Source organism: Camelina sativa, chromosome 11, assembly GCF_000633955.1.
Source record: "Camelina sativa cultivar DH55 chromosome 11, Cs, whole genome shotgun sequence".
NCBI lineage: Eukaryota > Viridiplantae > Streptophyta > Magnoliopsida > Brassicales > Brassicaceae > Camelina > Camelina sativa.
This window is the reverse complement of record NC_025695.1, coordinates 47,547,729-47,569,165: the sequence shown is the minus strand read 5'-3', so window position 1 is coordinate 47,569,165 and position 21,437 is coordinate 47,547,729. Positions and strand designations below refer to the sequence as shown.

Below are 21,437 nucleotides of genomic sequence, written 5' to 3'. Positions count from 1 at the left end.
AAGAAAGCGTTGCGATTTGCTTTATAGAGTAGAGTTAGATTGTAATGCAGCATGTGGTGTGTTGCTATATTCGGATTGGATTCTGTAGTTTTTGTAAAAACATATCCTCTCAAGTGTTTGTTAATTAGAGCATCATTTCTCTTAACATCATTTCTCAAATAATAGTAATTAAACAGGAGATTTGCCAGAGCAAAAATATACAATATCTATTTGCTTATCGCACCACCTACGGAGTGAGATAGTTATTACTTATTACAAATACAGTTTTGGTGATATTTTTAACGTTTTATGAAACTTGGTTTTCTTTACACGCCAGTGTCAGTCTATCACCAGTGTGACCAGACAACGTTTCTCTGATAATGTCTATTTACCCACCTACATACAATAGAATCTAATACTATAACATTGTAGATCGTTAATCATAAGACCTAAAACCACTTCGCCCGACATAGTTGGTCTTTCTTTTTTTTGTGTGTCAACGACACAATTGTTTTTATCTTCAGCTTAATCCACATGCGTGGCCGTGCGTATTTAATGTATTCAAGCTTATTTACATAACGCTTATCTACCAGCTATGCAGTAATAAATTATAACAAATGTAATATTTTTAAAATCAAGTTTTTGTCTTTGTTTTCCTACCATCATCAATTGACAATTATAAACGTTAATGTATATATAGACTAATGAGAAAATGTGGACCAAAAAAATAAACTAATGAGAAATGTTTTGTTGTTAAATTTTAGAAGAAAGAAAAAGAGACTTACATGCTTCTTTCGGCATAAATACAAACAGTTTTTATCGATCCGGTAGCCATAGAAACTGTTATTATGCTTATGCATCGTGGGAGCTAGTCACAAACAGCTTTTTTTACTTATGGTAATTAAAGACATAAATTAGGTTTAAGAAGATTAATGTGTCATGTGTCGATCTTGGTAAGTCAACGCGGTATATTTTACGTAAACAACTTGCTCGCAATCAGTTTTTTTTTTATTTAACTATCTAATTAGTTAAATATATATGTCCAGTGTGATGTTTTAAAAATTTGTACTAGATAGACGACGAATCAACGACTTTTGATGCCATAGAATAATCATTATTAGGCTGGATTGTAACGTACTAAACGTGAGTTACGTTTGCTACTAATTGCGTCTCTCTCTATAATTTCGTGGATAAATTAGTATATATAATTCTAAAAGATCCAGCCTAATAATGGTTCCATTCATAACCGAGGTAGAAAATTTTCATATCTATGTTAATTTCATAATTTGAGCTCTTCATATTTTAAAAAAAGTTCATTAAGTAGACCTCGATAGTTTACAAAAATGTGTATACAAAAAGTGTAATAACCTCGAACAGTAACGGGGTCGTTGTGTCACATCATTACGAACATACCCTATTTAAATCCCCTCTTAGCCTTCTTCTCTTTCTCACACCATAACGGCAACAAAGTTTGATATTAGAGTGGAGCAATGGTAGCCGAGAGAGACCACGATACATCTTCTCCATCTCTCCCATCTTTGAGCAAGCAATTGGCAGGCACAACTCTCGGAGGAAGCGCGGACGTTCCCGTCGTTGACCTAAGCGTTTCTGATGAAGAGTTCCTGGTGCGTGAGGTGGTCAAAGCGAGTGAAGAGTGGGGAGTCTTTCAGGTGGTTAACCATGGGATTCCGAAGGAGCTGATGCAGCAGCTACAAGTGGCTGGGAAACAGTTCTTCGACCTCCCGGATACAGAAAAGGAAGCTGTGGCGAAAGAGGGAGGCTTCGAAGGGTACAAAAGGGACTATCTAGAAGGTATAAACAATTGGGACGAACATCTGTTTCACAGACTCTCCCCACCCTCAGTCATCAACTATAAATATTGGCCTAAGAACCCTCCCCAATACAGGTACGTGCGTTTTACGTTATTGATTCAAAACCAAGTGGATTGACTCATATTTACGTTAAAAATAATTTGACGTTGGATTTTCGTCCATATATATGATTTTGGAACATGGTGGTATCAGGGAGGTGACTGAGGAGTACACAAAGCATATAAAGAGACTAACGGAGAAGATTCTTGGTTGGCTATCAGTGGGACTAGGGCTATCGCGTGTGGCGTTGACGCAAAATATAGGTGACGATACGGCAGAGTATGCGCTTAGGATCAATTTCTATCCGCCAACTAAACATTCGGAATTAACCATAGGAGCTGCGGCGCATAGTGATATGGGTGCAATCGCACTCCTTGTCCCCAATGAGGTTCCTGGACTTCAAGCCTTCAAGGACGAACAATGGTTTGACCTTAACTATATCAACTCTGCCGTTGTTGTTATCCTCGGCGATCAACTCATGGTATGGTTGACTTTTTTTTTTTTTTTTTTTCTTTCTTTTTTCGGATTTGAAAATGTTTTTGTGGTTTGATTTATAGATTCAAACTAATTTGCAGAGAATAACCAACGGGAGGTTTAAGAACGTGTTTCACAGAGCGAAGTCGGATAGAGAAAGAGTGAGGATTTCTTGGCCTATTTTTGTTGCGCCTAGGGATGATATGTCCATCGGACCTTTGCCGGAGCTTACCGGAGACGATAATCCTCCTAAATTTGAGACTCTATTATATAAAGACTATATTGACAAGAAGATAAAAGGTTGGGCGCTCGAAGGGCTCCACAGTCTACTGAAAACCCCTAAAACTATCTAACTAAGAAACAATTTGAGTATCATTCAACAATATCATAATAAATGATGATGAATTGTTTCAAGTGATCCTATCAAATTAAAGAGTTCGAGAGTTTTTCTTCCCGTTTCATTTTCGAGTAATTACGTTTTTATTTACAGACAAGTGTTTGTTGATAATTGTTCTTTCTTCTTTTGGAGTTTNTTTGTTGCGCCTAGGGATGATATGTCCGTCGGACCTTTGCCGGAGCTTACCGTAGACGATAATCCTCCTAAATTCGAGACTCTATTATATAAAGACTATATTGACAAGAAGATAAGAGGTTGGGCGCTCGAAGGGCTCCACAGTCTACTGAAAACCCCCAAAACTAACTAACTAAGAAACAAATTGAGTATCATTCAACAATATCATAATAAATGATGATGAATTGTTTCAAGTGATCCTATCAAATTAAAGTGTTCAAGAGTTTTTCTTCACGTTTCGTTTTCGAGTTACGTTTTTATTTACAGACAAGTGTTTGTTGATAATTAATTGTTCTTTCTTCTTTAATTTGGAGTTTCTATAAATGCATGATATTGGTACATATAAAAAAAATATAATATGTTTTGAGGATTTCTTCTATGAATCCGTGTTCGTTAATTTCTTCTTTGAGGGTTTCTTCTATATACAGTGCATTAAACTATTTAAAGAACATAAGAAAGAAATATATGTGGAAAAGTTAAGTGTTTATTAAGTAGTTTGTTTGGGTTTGGTTTGATTATAGTTTTTATAATATTACAAAGTGTTACTCTGCATAGTAGAAAGTCATACCTGAAGACAAAAACTACGTTTGACTAATCAAGAAGAAGATGTGTCAAATTTTGTTACATCAAGGCAGATGTGTCTATTCAAATCCATAGATGCATAAGGTCTGAAGCAAGCAGAGGATGATTGTCTATAAGGTTTGAATGCTAGATGATAGCTAACAAGTCTCTAAATTCTTCTACAAGTCTGCTTAATTTAACAGAACCATATAGTTTCGTATATAGTAGCCACGGTTAATGATTGGCCGCCTAGCACCAAAGTTTGATAGAAAGACTTGCAAAGTTTTAAATTTTGTGTTTTTTGTAATACGTGGCTTCTATTCGATTCGTTTACATGATTTGATCTGATGCATAGTCTTCTTGCTTGTTTTAATGTTATGGTAGTTGATTCTGAGCTCCTTTGGTTACTCTGAAATTTTCATGGATGAGTCCTTACTGATTTTAGTGATTTTTCAGTTGTATCTTTATGAATTTGATTGAAAGACTTGCAAAGTGATATGCTCTTGTAGACTATGCATCAGATCAGAGAAGACTTGTAATATGTGGTTTTGAATTGGATTCGTTTATGAAGAAATGTATGTGTTTTTCTTTTACTCTCTAGTTGTACTAAATCTCTGTCAAGCAAACACAAAACAGAGATATATGCTAAGCAAGTTCCTCAAGATGATTAATACTAAGAAAAACAACAATAGAGGTACTCCAAAGATTTTGGTGGATCTATATTAACATTTTTAGAGTACATTTTTGTGTAATTCTCTCTTATCTTTGTATTCAAACAAGTCCCAACTAAATTCTCTACAATACATACAACCAAACACAATGATTTTCTTATTTGATAATATTAATTTCCTAAAATCTATCTACCTAATTTAAAGCAATATGTTAGATTAAAATATAATTTTCTTTTCACTTTTATTTAATCTTATATTTAATTATTTAAATTACTATTTAATACATAAAGTTAATAAAATTTTAGATTTTTTTTCAGCATATGATGTGATTTGAATTTTTATAAACGGATATATATTTTAAAAATTGTTTTAGGATTTTTGTAACCAAACAAATATATTCGGATATAGACTATATCACATTTGAGTTAATTTAATATATAATGAATATCTATCTTAACATTTTTATTAATTACTGTTAGAACACACATATATAACAATGTAACATTTATATTAAAACTCAAAGAAACTTGATCTATTTATAATATATTCGAAAGTTTTTTAAAAAAAATTGTTCCGTGGTATACCAAAGGATCAAACCTAGTTTGGTGTTATTTTCTAATTTTGCATAAATTTCAACAGACATTTGTAACATTATAAATTACATTAGAAACACATTTTTTTATATAAATTATTTTTTAATTTTTTAGACATCCATATTTTTTTTTTTTTTTTTTTTAAANAACATACATCCATATTTAAGGATCACAAATGGAGGGTAACAAAATAATAAAAAATTAGTGGAAGTTTATTAAACTAGTAGTATTAATTTTGATATTACCCATTAGAATATAACTAATGAGTATGGTGTAGATCATCAATCATAGACATAAAACAACCTCTCTTGCCCACACAGTTTTTTTTAATCATCATTGAATTGGCAAGACCCAATCCATAATCAATTCTTATTACACGGAGTAACGCAACTTAATGAAATTAAACTCCAGTAAAATCCGTTACAGAAATAGTGATATAACCATTTGACTAAAGACACTTGTAGTGCAATTTTTTTTTTCTACGGCTTAATATTAAACTCCTACATGCGTATCATATTTAATGTATTCAAGCTTATTCACATAACGCTTATCTACCAGCTATGCGGTAATAAATTATAACGAATGTAATAATTTTAAAATGAAGTTTTTGTCTTTGTTTACTTACCATCATCAATTTACAATGTAAATATTGTATATATAATACAGACTAATGAGAAAATGTGGACAAAAAAAAATTAACTAATGAGAAATTTGACCAAAAAAAATTAACTAATGAGAAATTTGACCAAAAAAATAAACTAATGAGAAATGTTTTATTATTAAATTTCAGAAGACAGGAAAAGAGTCACATGCTTCTTTCGGCATAAATTAAAAACAAATAGAAGAAGGACGAAGTTTTAGTTTGCAAAAGGCTCCCACGATAAATAAGTTACACAACTTGGAACTGTTATTCTGCATCACCGAAGTTACAAAACAGCTTTCTGACTGGATAGAGATGAAGTTTTTAACAATCGGTAGCCATGCATCGAGGGAACTAGTCACAAACAGCATTTTAACGTATGGTAAAGACACGTCCGGGAGCTTGTGGTTGAGTGGTAGGGAGCGGGATTACGACGCTACAATGTTTCAGGTTCGATTCCCCTGCTGCGCGAAACTAAGTCACATTTTCTTGGACACTTTTACATGGATATAGCCCATTTAAATATCCGGAGAGAGGGTCTATTCGTGGGCTGCACCTCCCTCAGAGATTAGTTTCGGACCCTCCATAAACCTGAGATTTACTCTGAGTTAACAAAAAAAACGTATGGTAAAGACATAACTAGGTTTAAGAAGATTAATATGTGTCTGTCATGTGTTGCTCTTTGTAAGTCAACGCCGTATATTTTTCTTAGACATTTGCTAATTGCAATCATTTTTTTTAATTTTCTTATTAGTTGAATATATAAATGTCCAGTGTGGTATTTAAAATTTTGTAATAGATAGACGACGAATCCACGACTTTTTAATGCGATAATAATCATTATTAGGCTGGATTAATTGTAACGTGGGTTACGTTTGTTGCTACTTATATATTGCCTCTCTAATTTCGTTGACAAAGTAGTACTAATTCTACAGCTTAATTAATAATGCGTCCATTGCTAATCGAGGTACGAAATTTTCGTATCTATGATAGTTTTATAATTTGAGCTCTTTATCTATAAAAATATGTTTATTAATTAGACCTCGAGTTTACAAAAAGGGTATACATGAAAATTAATACTAACAATGAACATATTTTTTTATATAAAAATGGTTATTAATTTTCATGTATGCCACATCATCACGAGCTTACCCTATTTAAAGCCCCTCTTCTTCTCTTTCTCACACCACAACGGCAACAAAGTTGGATATTAGAGTGGAGCAATGGTAGACGAGAGAGACCACGATACATCTTCTTCATCGCTTCCATCTTTGACCAAGCAATTGGCAGACACAACTCTTGGAGGAAGCGCGGACGTTCCCGTCGTTGACCTAAGCGTTTCTGATGAAGGGTTCCTGGTGCGTGAGGTGGTGAAAGCGAGTGAAGAGTGGGGAGTCTTTCAGGTGGTTAACCATGGGATTCCGACGGAGCAGATGCAGCAGCTACAAGTGGCTGGGAAACAGTTCTTCGACCTCCCGGAGACAGAAAAGGACGCTGTGGCGAAAGAGGAAGACTTCGAAGGATACAAGAGGAAGTATCTAGGAGGTATAAACAATTGGGACGAACATCTGTTTCATAGACTCTCTCCACCTTCAATCATCAACTATAAATATTGGCCTAAGAATCCTCCCCAATACAGGTACGTACNGCTTACCCTATTTAAAGCCCCTCTTCTTCTCTTTCTCACACCACAACGGCAACAAAGTTGGATATTAGAGTGGAGCAATGGTAGACGAGAGAGACCACGATACATCTTCTTCATCGCTTCCATCTTTGACCAAGCAATTGGCAGACACAACTCTTGGAGGAAGCGCGGACGTTCCCGTCGTTGACCTAAGCGTTTCTGATGAAGGGTTCCTGGTGCGTGAGGTGGTGAAAGCGAGTGAAGAGTGGGGAGTCTTTCAGGTGGTTAACCATGGGATTCCGACGGAGCAGATGCAGCAGCTACAAGTGGCTGGGAAACAGTTCTTCGACCTCCCGGAGACAGAAAAGGACGCTGTGGCGAAAGAGGAAGACTTCGAAGGATACAAGAGGAAGTATCTAGGAGGTATAAACAATTGGGACGAACATCTGTTTCATAGACTCTCTCCACCTTCAATCATCAACTATAAATATTGGCCTAAGAATCCTCCCCAATACAGGTACGTACGTTTTACGTTATTGACTCAAAACCAAGTTGATTGACTCTCATGTTTTACGTTAAAAAGATATTGTTAAATTTAAATGTTGAATTTTCGTCCATATATATTTTGGAATATGGTGGCATCAGGGAGGTGACTGAGGAGTACACAAAGCATATGAAGAGGCTGACGGNGCTTCCATCTTTGACCAAGCAATTGGCAGACACAACTCTTGGAGGAAGCGCGGACGTTCCCGTCGTTGACCTAAGCGTTTCTGATGAAGGGTTCCTGGTGCGTGAGGTGGTGAAAGCGAGTGAAGAGTGGGGAGTCTTTCAGGTGGTTAACCATGGGATTCCGACGGAGCAGATGCAGCAGCTACAAGTGGCTGGGAAACAGTTCTTCGACCTCCCGGAGACAGAAAAGGACGCTGTGGCGAAAGAGGAAGACTTCGAAGGATACAAGAGGAAGTATCTAGGAGGTATAAACAATTGGGACGAACATCTGTTTCATAGACTCTCTCCACCTTCAATCATCAACTATAAATATTGGCCTAAGAATCCTCCCCAATACAGGTACGTACGTTTTACGTTATTGACTCAAAACCAAGTTGATTGACTCTCATGTTTTACGTTAAAAAGATATTGTTAAATTTAAATGTTGAATTTTCGTCCATATATATTTTGGAATATGGTGGCATCAGGGAGGTGACTGAGGAGTACACAAAGCATATGAAGAGGCTGACGGAGAAGATTCTTGGTTGGCTCTCAGAGGGACTAGGGTTACCGCGTGTGGCGTTGACGCAAAGTATGGGTGGCGATACGGCTGAGTATGTGCTTAGGATCAATTTCTATCCGCCAACTCAACATTCGGAATTAACCATAGGAGCTGCGGCGCATAGTGATATGGGTGCTATCGCACTCCTTGTACCCAGTGAGGTTCCTGGACTTCAAGCCTTCAAGGACGAACAATGGTTTGACCTTAATTACGTCAACTCTGCCGTTGTTGTTATCATCGGCGATCAACTCATGGTATAGTTGACTTTTTTTTTTCACTTGAGATTTGCAAATGTTTTTGTGGTTTGATTTGTAGATTCATATTAATTGCAGAGGATGACCAACGGGAGGTTCAAGAACGTGTTTCATAGAGCAAAGACGGATAGGGAAAGATTGAGGATTTCTTGGCCTGTTTTTGTTGCGCCTAGGGATGATATGTCCGTCGGACCTTTGCCGGAGCTTACCGGAGACGAGAATCCTCCCAAATTCGAGACTCTAATATATAAAGATTATATTGACCAGAAGATAAAAGGTTGGGCGCTCGAAGATCTTCCAGTCTACTGAAAACCCTCAAAACCAAGAAACAAATTGAGTATCATCCAACGATGTCATAATAAAGGATGATATATTGTTTCAAATGATAATATCAATGTGTTCAAGACTTTTGAGTTACGTTTTTATTCGCAGACTAGTGTTTGATAATTGCTCTTTCTTTGGAGTTTCTATAAATGCAATATATGATAATATGGTTTGAGGGTTTCTAATATAAGTCCGATCCGTGTTCGTTAATTTCTTCTATATATGGTGCATTAAACTATTTAGGGAATAGAAAAAGAAAAAAATATATATATGTGGAGACGTTTAGTGTTTATTACTTTTTATGACTAAACTAAAGTAGTTTGTTTGGGTTTGGTTTTATTATAGATTTTATTACAAAGTGTTACTCTGCATAGTAGAAAGACAAAAACTAGGTTTGACTAATTACGAAGAAGATGTGTCAGTTTTTTTATATTAATTAAGGTGGAGGTGTCTATCCAAAACCATAGATGGTCTCAAGCAAGCAGAGAGGATGATTGTCGATGAGGTTTGGAAGCTTAGATGATATTAACGAGTTGATATGTAGTAACCCTTTAAATTCGTCTACAAGTCTGCTTAATATAACAGAACCGTATAATTACGTATATATAGTCGCCACGGTTTATGATTTGGGTGCCTAGACTGTGTTCTATACCATATATCTATGCGGAGGTAAATCATAGATAAGGTCTGAAGCAAGCAAAGGTTAATTCGCTTAATTGTCTATGACGTTTGATGCTAGAAGATATCTAACCAGTTGCTATAGTTAAAACCGTCTGAAGTCGTCTAACTCTGCTTAACAACAGAGACGTTTAATTTCGTATATAGTCGCCACGGTGTCCTCTAGGCAGCTACCCAAACTGTTCTTTAGAATACTGATTTTAAAACTAATTCATACACTGTCTATTCAATTTGATTGCAATAATTTTATTGTTCTTTGTTACTTAATTAAATGTCCAATATGTGATGTAGACATTTTATCTTATTTCAATATATAATACGATGGACCCACAACGTTTTCCATGCCATATAACAAATATTAATACGATGTAACATGAGTTGTCTTTATTTTCCTTGATAATTCATAATTCTAAATTGTTACATCCCAATAATGGTTCCGATTATAACCGAGGTGGGAGATTAATTTGTATGTGATTTTTTTTTTTTTTTAAACACCTCCAATAAATAAAGGGTAAATAAACTAACGAATTAACATCCTGATAGTAGGTTTGTGCATCACTAACTTAACCCCTATTTAAGCCCCTTTTAGCCTTCTCTTCTCCTTCTCACACCTATCACTATAAGAAAAACCAACTTCGACACTAGAGTGAAGCCATGGAGGACGAGAGAAAAAACAACACATCTTCTTCGTCTCTCCCGTCGTTGTGTAAGCAGTTGGCGAGCTCAACTCTTCGGGGAAGCCTGGAACCAACCATTCCAGTCGTTGATCTAAGCGTTTCTGATGAAGAGCTTTTGGTGCGTGAGGTGACGAAAGCGAGTGAAGAATGGGGAGTTTTTCAGGTGGTCAACCACGGGATTCCGGAGGAGCTGATGCGGCAGCTGCAAGTGGTTGGGAAGCAGTTTTTCGACCTCCCGGAGGCAGAAAAGGAAGCCGTGGCGAAAGAGGAAGACTTTGAAGGGTACAAGAGGAACTATCTAGAAGGTATTAAGGCTTGAGACGAACATCTGTTTCACAGACTCTCCCCACCCTCTATAATCAATTATAAATATTGGCCAAAGAATCCTCCCCAATACAGGTATATACGTACGTTTCCTAATAAAATAGTAATATGAGTTAGAATTTTCAAAACCAATTCATAATGAGTAAGACTGACTCATGTTTTAGGTTATAAATTATTTCCTAACAAAATCTCAAATATAACTTAAAAGTTGGTTTTTCGTTGATAACTTGGGACATGGCGGTTTCAGGGAGGTGAATGAGGAGTACACAAGGCATATGAAGAAGTTAACAGAGAAGATTCTTGGTTGGTTATCCGAGGGATTAGGGTTACCTTGTGTTGCGTTGACGCAAAGTTTAGGTGGCGAAATGGCAGAGTATGTGATTAGGGTAAATTACTATCCGCCATCTCCAAAATCGGAATTGGCCTTAGGAGCCGCGGTGCACACCGATATAGGTGCAATTACACTTCTCGTCCCCAATGAGGTTCCTGGACTTCAAGTCTTCAAGGATGAACAATGGTTGGACGTCAAGTATATCAACTCAGCTGTGGTTGTTATCATCGGCGATCAACTCATGGTCTCGTTGATTATGTNACTCATGGTCTCGTTGATTATTTTTTTTTTTTTTTTTTTGGTCCTTTAGCTTTTATGAGAAAAGATAAATATTTTCTAATTTTATAGTTTGAAACGTTTGGGATTTGATTTGTGGATTTTAATTGCAGAGGATGAGCAATGGGAAGTACAAGAACGTGGTTCACAGAGCAACGTTGGATAAGGAGAATCTGAGGATTTCGTGGCCGGTTTTTGTTGCGCCTAGGGGTGATTTGTTGGTCGGACCTTTGCCGGAGCTTACCGGAGACGAGAATCCTCCAAAATTCGAGAGTGTAGTTTATAAAGACTATTTGCACCAGACCATTAAAAGCTGGACGCTCGACAAACTTCCTCTCTACTGAAAATCCTAGAAACCCAAAAACAAAAAAACTTCCTCAATAATGAACTGTTCAAGTGATTTGTATCTAATTTTTATTTTATTTTTAGTGTTTTGGTTCGTTTTCGAGTTGTACGTTCAAATGATTATTGTTCTTTGTTCTTTGGGAGTTTCTATATATGGTTTACATAATAAAATAATTACGTGTGTTAGGTATTTATAAATGCGTATTCTTTAATTTCGTCTTTGGAAGTTTCATTAATATATTTCTCTCTATATTATAAAAAAGATGATTTAAAAAAAAAAATTCTTGTATTTCAAAAATTATTTTTTTGTATACTTTTATCAATTAACGCTAAAAAGTTATAAATTTTAAAAATTATTAAATAAAAATTTAAAAATTTGATAATTTATTATTGGTTAATAATTAGAAAATATATATTATTATAAATAAATAATGTAATTATAGTTAAACATTAAATATTTTATTTAATTTATGTGAAAATCTAGAAACATCATCTATTGTAATAGAGAGGAAATATGTGGTAGGTTAAACTGTTCGGTACAATTGTAATATGTACGTATGGTCGTGCGTTGAATATTTAAGTGATTGTGTTGATATTTTATAAGTGGTTGTAATAATTGAATATTTAAGTGGTTCATCAGTGGTTGTATCTTGGATATTCACGACGAACAAATGTTTTTTATGTAACGTTTAAAACACGACAAACACAACACTGTCAACTTTGTTTAGCAACAAAAAACACTGTCAACCACATATTTGATTTGAGATCGAATAGTTATTAAGTCTAGACGAATTATTTAGTGTTATATGTAATTTGGATTATACATATTATACTCATAGACTCATAATTAGTATGTACGTTTAAGTGAACTAGGCGATCAGGAAAAGACTTGTCCTTTATTTATATTTTTAAGTCTTGTATATTATGCTAAAAAGAATAATTAAGATATAACTCAGGTTGTTTAATGTTTTTCATAAATAAAAAAATATAAAAAAAAGAGACACGAGTATGGGACTCAGGACTCTCTCAAATAATCTATAGCATTTTTCTCAATGTTATAAAAATTATGTCACACAATTGTGTAGATGAAATTATGTAGTTCGTGATTTCACGAAAACGAGATACATGATCTAGAGAATAATCTTCTAGAAAAGAGTAATAATATATACATTAATACCTAATATTGAATAAATACTTTTTTCTTCTTTTTGACGTCAAGCTAAAATAGTTCAATACCTATTTATATTATTTTCGTGTACCTAATGCACTATAATTCTATGACGATATTATCATTATTGGAAAGTTGGTTAGAATTTAGTATTGAGGGAAATAACCACTTATATATTTAAACGTTAAAATATATCTGGTTGATGTTACATTCAATTATTCAAATGTAATTTACTTAGTTTAACCTCAAAGATAAATACATTTTAATTTGTTGTATTAGTTTACGTTATATTATATCAAACTATAACAAAATATTCTCTTTATAGGTAAAATGAAAATCTTTCATTATTTAACTAAGTGTACATTATATAACACATGATTTCAAAAAACAATGAAACCAATTCGTATCTATCTAAAACCAATACATTATATTTTTTATACTGTTTATTTCTTTATCGATTTTTAAATTATATTATCGCAAGCAGTGTGCCAGACAACCAGAATCAATATCGTATCTATCTAAAATTCATACATTCTCTTTCCAATCAACGTTATGTTGTAATGTCGAAGTAGATTGGAGCTCCAGCTAAGTATATTTAGGAGCAATCTAAATATATGTATTTTAAGCGAATAGGAAGTTATCGAGTTATGTTAAACTTCTATTTTCCTAATTGTTTCTATTTCTAAGAGCCTAGAGAAAAAGCATATATACCGAGTTGTGGTATTGCTTTGTGTTGTAAGGTTTTGAGTTATTTTTACCTTGAGAGAGAGAGATTAATAAGAAGAGATATTTCTTTAAGAGTTCTTGAGTGTTCAATAATTGGTATTAGAGCGTAAGGAGAATCCCAGCTTGTGTACGAAGATCACCATGGCCGATGTCAAGAAGATTGAAGATGGTGACCTGAAGTCTAAAGAGATGGGACCTTCCTCTATCAAGTGTCTGATGCTGAGCTCCTCAAATTACATTGTTTGGTCCATGAGAATGAAGATTGCCCTAAAGGTTAATAAGGTGTGGGAGACAATTGACCCAAACACGAAGGATGAAGAGAAGAATAACATGGCGATTGCTCTGTTATTTCAATCTATCCCGGAGGCGTTGATATTACAAGTAGGAGACCTTGATACATCCAAAGGATTTTGGGAGGCAATCAAAGCAAGGCATATTGGAGCTGAAAGGGTAAAGGAGGCTAGGCTACAAACGTTGATGGCTGAATTTGACAGGATCAAGATGAGAGAAACCGACACCATCAATGTATTTGTGGGAAAACTCTCAGAAATTGCTTCAAAGTCTGTCTCTCTCGGAGAAACTATCGACGAGACAAAGCTTGTGAAGAAATTTTTGAAGTGTTTACCACGGAAGAAATACATACACATCGTAGCTTCCCTTGAGCAAGTACTTGATTTAAACAGTATTAGCTTCAAAGATATTGTTGGGCGACTCAAAGCTTACGAAGAAAGAATTTGCGAAGAAGAAGAAGAACAAACCGAAGATCAAGAAAAATTGATGTATGCAAACTCTGATTCACAGAGCTATTATCAAGAGATAAATAGCGGAAACAGAGGAAGAGGACGAGGAGGTCGATCAAGTTGGAGAGGAAGAGGTCGTGGTCGTTATGGTTATGGTAACGTATTACAAGACAAAGAAAAGGATACTTCATCAATAACATGTTATCGATGCGACAAGGTGGGACATTACGCCTCTAATTGCCCTGATAGATTGCTAAAGCTTCAAGAAACTCATGAGAAGAAGACGACCGAAGAGACTCAAGAGGCTGATGAGTTAATGATGCATGAAGCAATTTTCCTGAATAAGAGTAAGGTGAAACCAAGCATGTTCGAATCTGATCTAGACACAAAGAATGTGTGGTATCTCGATAATGGTGCTAGCAACCATATGAGTGGAAATCGAGATTTCTTTGTGAATCTAGATGAAACAATTCAGGGAATGGTGAGGTTTGGTGATGACTTGCGCATCAAAATACAAGGAAAAGGTTATGTATGTTTTGTGTTTGCAAACAGAGATAAGAAGGTGCTGAGCAATGTTTATTACATACCAAATCTACGAAGCAATATAATAAGTCTTGGGCAAGCCACTGAAGTAGGTTGTGAGGTGCAAATGAAGGAGAGTAGATTGAGAATCTATGAGCGAATGGGTGGTTTACTAATAGAGACTGGAAGGTCAAGGAATCGTCTATACAAAGTGGTTCTGGAGGTTGACAACCTCAAATGTCTGCAGTTAGCTTCTTCGACAGAATTAACTAAGTGGCATGCTCGTTTGGGTCATATTAATGTCGAGACAATGAAGACAATGATCAACAAAGCATCATAGTCGAAAGGGAGACATGTGCGTCGTGTTTACTTGGCAAACAAACAAGACAATCTTTTCCACAATCGACTCCATATCGAGCTTCTAAGGCTCTCGAACTCATTCATGGAGACCTGTGTGGTCCTATCACACCGCCAACTCCATCTCATAAGAGGTATGTATTTGTGATTATTGATGATTATTCACGATACATGTGGACTATTCTCTTGAAGGAGAAGAGTGAAGCCTTAGATAAGTTTAAAGCGTTCAAGAGAATTGTTGAGCAAGAAACTGGAGCTGTGGTCAAGACATTTAGAACTGATAGAGGTGGAGAGTTTACATCTCATGAGTTTCAGAGTTTCTGTGATGAGTCTGGAATCAAAAGGCATTTAACTGCACCGTATTCACCACAACAAAATGGTGTAGTTGAAAGGCGAAACAGAACACTTATGGAGATGACTCGAAGCATCTTTAAACACATGATTCTACCTAACTATCTATGGGGAGAAGCTGTGAGGCACTCCACTTATTTGATCAATAGGGTTGGAACAAGATCAGCCATTGGTACGACTCCGTACGAACTGCTTAGAGAGAAGAAGCCAAATGTTGAACATCTAAGAGTCTTTGGGTGCTTGAGCTATGCAAGAACCGAAGCTGTTGGAAGAAAGAAGCTCGACGACAGATCTAGAATCTTGGTACATTTGGGAACGGAACCCGGTTCGAAAGCATACCGTCTCTTTGATCCTACAACTAAGAAGATATGCGTGTCTCGTGATGCAATCTTTGACGAAAACAAGAGTTGGTTCTGGAATGATAAGGAGGAAGGACACATCAAAGAATCGGGAACTTTCATCATTGCTGGAAGAGGTGGAAGCAACGAGAGAGAAACTGTTACCTCCAAAGTTGAAGAAATTGATGGTGAAAATCGAGTTCTTGATAATGTTCTAGGTGATGATGTTCTAGAAGAAGAACGTGATAGTGAAGATGAAACTGAAATTGTTACAGAAGAAGTAGAAGACCCTGGTGATATCGTTCCACTTAGAAGATCAACAAGACCTCGAATGAAACCTGCATGGACAAACGATTATATTATGGTTGCGGAGACAGAATGCGAGAGACTTCTATATGTGGTTAATGACGAACCTTGGAACTTTGACGAGGCTAAAGAACACAGAATTTGGATAGAAGCATGTGAGGATGAGCTTTCATTTATTGAGAAGAACCAAACGTGGAGTTTAGTTGATCTTCCACCAAGTGTTAAACCGATTGGTCTAAAGTGGGTCTTCAAAGTCAAACGCAACTCGGATGGAAGTATCAACAAGCATAAAGCATGTTTAATGGCTAAAGGCTATGTTCAAAAACATGGTATTGACTACGACGAGGTGTTTGCTCCGGTAGCTCGCATGGAAACTGTTCGCTTCATCATCGCTCTAGCAGCATCAAGAGGTTGGCAAATTCATTATCTCGACATCAAAACCACATTTTTGCATGGTGAATTAAAGGAAGAAGTCTATGTTAATCAACCGGAGGGTTTTGAGGTTTGCGGAAGTGAGCATAAAGTTTACAAGTTGAGAAAAGCTCTTTATGGGTTAAAACAAGCTCCTAGAGCCTGGAATGCTAAGCTTAATCACATACTCAAGGAGCTGAACTTTCATTGATGCTCAAAGGAACCATCTTTGTACCAAAGAAACGATAAAGAAAAACTTCTTATTGTAGGTGTATACATTGATGATTTGCTGGTGACAGGTTCTTCAATGAGAACGATTGGGGAATTCAAAGAAGAAATGGCAACCAAATTTGAGATGAGCGATCTTGGAAGATTCACCTATTATCTTGGAATTGAAGTATGTCAGCAGGAAAGTGGGATTAGTTTGAAGCAAGAGAGATATACACGCAAGATACTGTGTGATGCCGGAATGGACAGCTGCAACTCGACGCAAGTACCAATGGAGCTCAACTTAAAACTATCCAATTCACAAAAGGAGAGAGGGATAGAAGAAAAGGGATATAGAAGAACTATTGGGTGCCTCCGATACTTGCTTCACACACGACCAGACTTGTCTTATAGTGTTGGAGTCTTGAGCCGATACATGCAAGATCCCAAAGAATCACATGGAGCGGCATTGAAGCAGGTCTTAAGGTACCTACGTGGAACAGTTTCTCTTGGACTCTTTTATCAAAAATCGGCTGAGAAAGGCTTGGTGGGCTATAGCGATAGTTCACACAATGTTGATATAGATGATGGAAAGAGTACGACGGGCCATATATTCTATCTAGAAGGGTGTCCAATCACTTGGTGTTCACAAAAACAAGAGACTGTAGTGTTATCCTCTTGTGAGGCTGAATTCATGGCAGCTACAAAAGCTGATAAACAAGCAATCTGGCTCCAAGATCTTCAAGGTGAAGCTGTCGGAGAGTCTAGCAAGAAGGTGACCATACGAGTTGATAACAAATCTGCGATTGCAGTCACCAAGAATCCAGTCTTTCATGGTCGTAGTAAACACATTCATACTAGATTTCATTTTATTAGAGAATGTGTTGAAAATGAGCAAGTGGAGGTAGAACATGTTCCTGGTAATGAGTAGAAGGCATATATTCTAACTAAGGCGCTTGGAAGAATCAGATTTAAAGAGATGAGAGATCTCATTGGAGTTCAAGATGTGGGAGAAGATAACTTCAAGGTTAAGGGGGAAAATGTTGTAATCTTGAAGTAGATTGGGGCTCAAGCTAAGTATATTTAGGAGCAATCTAAATATACGTATCTTAAGCGAATAGGAAGTTATCGAGTTATGTTAAACTTCTATTTTTCTAATTGTTTCTATTTCTAAGAGCCTAGAGAAAAAGTATATATACCGAGTTGTGGTATTGCTTTGTGTTGTAAGGTTTTGAGTTATTTTTATCTTGAGAGAGAGATATTAATAAGAATTTACGTACGTCTCTAAACCATTAAGCTAGCTATATTACGAACCAAATCCGCCCATAGCTAGAAGAGATTAAAAGTACTAAAAAAAAAACCACCATGGAGACAAATACAAACCAAGAGAATGCTTCGCTGGATATCCCTGTCATTGATCTAAGTAACCAGGATGAAGAGCTTGTGGCACGTGCGGTGGTCAAAGCGAGCGAAGAGTGGGGGATTTTTCAGGTGGTCAACCACGGAATCCCGCCGGAGCTGATACGGCGGTTGCAAGAAGTGGGGAAGAAGTTTTTCGAGCTGCCCGAGGCAGAGAAGGAGGCCGTCTCGAAGCCAAAGGACTCCATGGACACAGAAGGATACAGAACCATGTACCAGAAAGATCTAGAAGGTAGAGACGCATGGGTTGATCATCTCTTTCACCGTATCTGGCCCCCGTCCAGAGTCACTTATAGATTCTGGCCTAAGAATCCTCGAGAATACATGTAAGAACATTAATCCACTCTTTGTCAACTGGTTTTATCGTTCGAACTCAGCATTAATCATCCAAATACTTAGAACAAATCGTTTTACTATGGATTTTAACAGTGAAGTGAATGAGGAGTACGCAAGTCACTTAAAGAAGCTATCCGAGAAAATCATGGAATGGTTATCAGAAGGATTAGGGTTAAGGCGTGAGGCATTGAAGGAAGGTCTAGGCGGCGAGATGGTGGAGTATCTAATGAAGATTAATTACTATCCACCGTGTATAGATCCTGATTTGGTCGTGGGAGCTCCTGATCACACTGATGTCAATGGAATCACACTCTTAGTCGCTAATGAGGCTTTAGGACTTCAGGCGTTCAAAGATGACCTCTGGATCGACGCAAAGTGCAACCCCTCTGGGATCATCGTCATCATTGGTGATCAAATCCTAGTAAGAAGTTTATGAACTTGAGAAACCATAGCTAGTTAGCCATTATATATGTGTGTTAATTCCATAGGTTTCATAGAACCATGCATGGGTTTTTAAAGAAGTTTCATATGAAATTTTGGGTTAATTATATATATATATATTGTGCATATTGCAGAGGATGAGCAATGGGAAGTATAAGAGTGTTCAGCATAGAGCGACGAGGGATAAGGAGAAGACGAGAATTTCGTGGCCAGTTTTTGTGGAATCTAGCCTTGATCACGTTTTCGGACCTTTGCCGGAGCTAATTTCCGGCGAAGATAGTGCTCCCAAGTTTAAGCCTTATGTCTACAAAGACTTCAAATTTCGTAAGCTGAAGAAGCTTAGTCTCGACTGAGATGAAAATCTCATAACAGAGAAACAGAGATGAGTTGCTCATCATGTAAGACTTGTTTCTTTATTGGGTTTATTGCGTCTTCTCTAATAATGAGTGTTGAAGTTTTATCTAAATATCAAATTACAGCATTGTGTGTTTGTCATGTCTCTTGTTTGTTTACCTAATATAATTAAATTTGGATTGTAACGTTCTATCACATTATCTGTTATCAAATAGCAATAATACAAACAAACCTATATATACTTCCTTTGTTACAATTCAATTATCATTTTAGGATTAGAATCTTGTCTCATAATAGTCTTCAATTTTCAATGCAGATTTTTTGTAAAAATTACAGTTTTATTCTTACTTTTTTTATTACTTTATTTTTTAGTTTATTATTATTTATATCAAATAACATAGTGTATTATTTAAAGATAAACAAAAAACTTTATTATTTTTTAATATGTGTGAATTATATATTTAAAACTATAAATCATTTGAAATGGAAAAAAATATATACTCTTTTTTACCTAAATAATTCAGTATGTATTATATATTACTCTCTCTCTTTCACGAAGGTTCCGACTTGTGTTGTAAGAACATATATGTTCACACTTGTATTACTGTATATAATCTTTTTACCTATAATATTATATATTTATTCAAAAAGCTTGTATAAATCCAGTTTTTCTTAATTTGTTTGCAATATTTCAAAATGACAATCTTTGGGAAACATTGCAAACAAAGATTATTATTTTGAAACTTTGGCAAACGGCCATGCCCCAATATATATAATTCAGTATGTATTATATATGTTCTTAAAACAAGTCTATAAAAAGTAGAAGAAAAAGAAAAGTAAATCTCTCATTTGAGAGATTTTGAAAATCTCTCTATAGGCTTGTTTTACAACGTGTAGTTATATAATTAATTTTTAATTTTATTAATAATTTAAATTTTCAATAAAAATAAAAATAGTTATATAATTAATTTTTAATTTTATTAATAATTTAAATTTTCAATAAAAATAAAAATTTATTATAATAGTATATTTGAGAGACTGAATGAAGTTCTTCCCACTGCCCATGCTCTAATCATCTTTTTATATTCTTCCAAAGTTGGTAAGAATTTAATACCGAAGGAGACCACCAATCATTTAGAATAAAATAAATTATCTGTGGAAAAGTTAGATCATTAGGCAAAATAAAAATAATCATGTGGTCGATACTATCATACTAGAATTAAATTCAAAAGTAATTTATTATGATTAAATGGCTCTGAACGGTGTGGCTTCGCTGTCGGTCTTACAGTAGTAATTAACCTTAAAAATTTGGTCTTATTTTTAAGATAAGCTTACCTTGCTGTATTCATTTACGTTGTCATCAATGTGCGACGTAAAGCTAGAACATACTTATGTGCCAAAACTATATATAGCTGGTCTGAAGCAAGCAAAGGATGACTGTCTATGAGGTTTACTTCTAGAAGATAAACCAGTTGATGTAGTCAAAACCGTCTAACGTCGTCTAACTCTGGTTAATAACAGAACCGCATAATTTCGTAGATAGTCGCCACGGTTTATGATTGGGCGCCTAGCACCTACCTAATCTATGTTCTTTAGAATATAGATTTTATCATGCACTCTTTGTCCCGTTAATTAAATATCCAATGTGATGTAGACATTTGCTCTTATTTCAATTATACGATGAACCCAACAATTAATTATTAGAGTGTGGCAGCGTTTGCCAACTACTAGTTGTCTTTATTTTTGTTGATTTTCGTAATTCTAATGTTACATCCGAATAATGGTCCCATTTATAATATTTAAGCCCTTTCTGGCCTTCGCTTATCCTTCTCACACCTACCACTATAAGGAAAACCAACTTCGAGACTAGAGTGAAGCCATGGAGGACGAGAGAAACTACAACACATCTCCTTCGTCTTTCCCATATTTGAGCAAGCAGTTGGCGAGCTCAACTCTCGGAGGAAGCGCCGACGTTCCCGTGGTTGATCTAAACATTTCTGATGAAGAGCTTTTGGTGCGTGAGGTGACGGAAGCGAGCCAAGAATGGGGAGTTTTTCAGGTGGTCAACCACGGAATTCCAACAGAGCTGATGCAGCAGCTGCAAGTGGTTGGGAAGCAGTTTTTCGACCTTCCCGAGGCAGAAAAGAAAGCCGTGGCGAAAGAGGAAGACTTCGAAGGATACAAGAGGAATTATCTAGAAGGCATTGACGCTTGGGACGAACATCTGTTTCACAGACTCTCCCCACCCTCAATCATCAACTATAAATATTGGCCGAAGAATCCTCCCCAATACAGGTA

The 21,437-nt window shown here is 35.9% G+C and overlaps 5 protein-coding genes across 8 annotated transcripts in view; all 5 read left to right on the top strand.

Annotated features, from left to right (window-relative positions):
• Positions 1,216 to 2,779, top strand: LOC104726986 (probable flavonol synthase 5). Its single transcript, XM_010445971.2, has 3 exons — positions 1,216 to 1,885; positions 2,004 to 2,331; positions 2,426 to 2,779. The coding sequence occupies exons 1-3, from the start codon at positions 1,470 to 1,472 to the stop codon at positions 2,675 to 2,677; spliced, it is 996 nt and encodes a 331-aa protein (XP_010444273.1). The 5' UTR covers positions 1,216 to 1,469; the 3' UTR covers positions 2,678 to 2,779.
• LOC104726985 (probable flavonol synthase 5) lies at positions 6,522 to 11,640 on the top strand. Of its 3 annotated transcripts, XM_010445968.2 has the most exons (4): positions 6,535 to 6,665; positions 7,719 to 8,052; positions 8,181 to 8,508; positions 8,587 to 9,022. In XM_010445968.2, exons 1-4 carry the CDS (start codon positions 6,584 to 6,586, stop codon positions 8,815 to 8,817), a joined length of 975 nt encoding a protein of 324 aa, XP_010444270.1. In that variant the 5' UTR covers positions 6,535 to 6,583; the 3' UTR covers positions 8,818 to 9,022. The 3 variants fall into 3 exon arrangements, with proteins under 3 accessions (XP_019088377.1, XP_010444270.1, XP_010444272.1); XM_019232832.1 differs by lacking the exons at positions 7,719 to 8,052; positions 8,181 to 8,508; positions 8,587 to 9,022 and adding exons at positions 10,759 to 11,086; positions 11,232 to 11,640 and having other exon boundaries at positions 6,522 to 6,999; XM_010445970.2 differs by lacking the exons at positions 6,535 to 6,665; positions 7,719 to 8,052 and adding an exon at positions 7,049 to 7,501.
• Positions 13,499 to 14,959, top strand: LOC109127454. Its single transcript, XM_019232142.1, has one exon. The coding sequence runs from the start codon at positions 13,499 to 13,501 to the stop codon at positions 14,957 to 14,959; it is 1,461 nt and encodes a 486-aa protein (XP_019087687.1).
• Positions 17,810 to 19,380, top strand: LOC104726983 (flavonol synthase 3-like). Its single transcript, XM_010445963.2, has 3 exons — positions 17,810 to 18,334; positions 18,438 to 18,765; positions 18,920 to 19,380. The coding sequence occupies exons 1-3, from the start codon at positions 17,955 to 17,957 to the stop codon at positions 19,136 to 19,138; spliced, it is 927 nt and encodes a 308-aa protein (XP_010444265.1). The 5' UTR covers positions 17,810 to 17,954; the 3' UTR covers positions 19,139 to 19,380.
• The window catches only part of LOC104726984 (probable flavonol synthase 5), a 3,525-nt gene continuing 2,971 nt past the window's right edge, over positions 20,884 to 21,437 (top strand). Inside the window, exon 1 of one of the 2 annotated variants that reach the window (XM_010445967.2) lies at positions 20,884 to 21,434. In XM_010445967.2, the coding sequence (XP_010444269.1) occupies positions 21,019 to 21,434 (416 nt within the window). In that variant the 5' untranslated portion in view covers positions 20,884 to 21,018. The remainder of the gene's footprint in view (positions 21,435 to 21,437) is intronic. The other variant, XM_010445964.2, reaches the window with a different exon arrangement.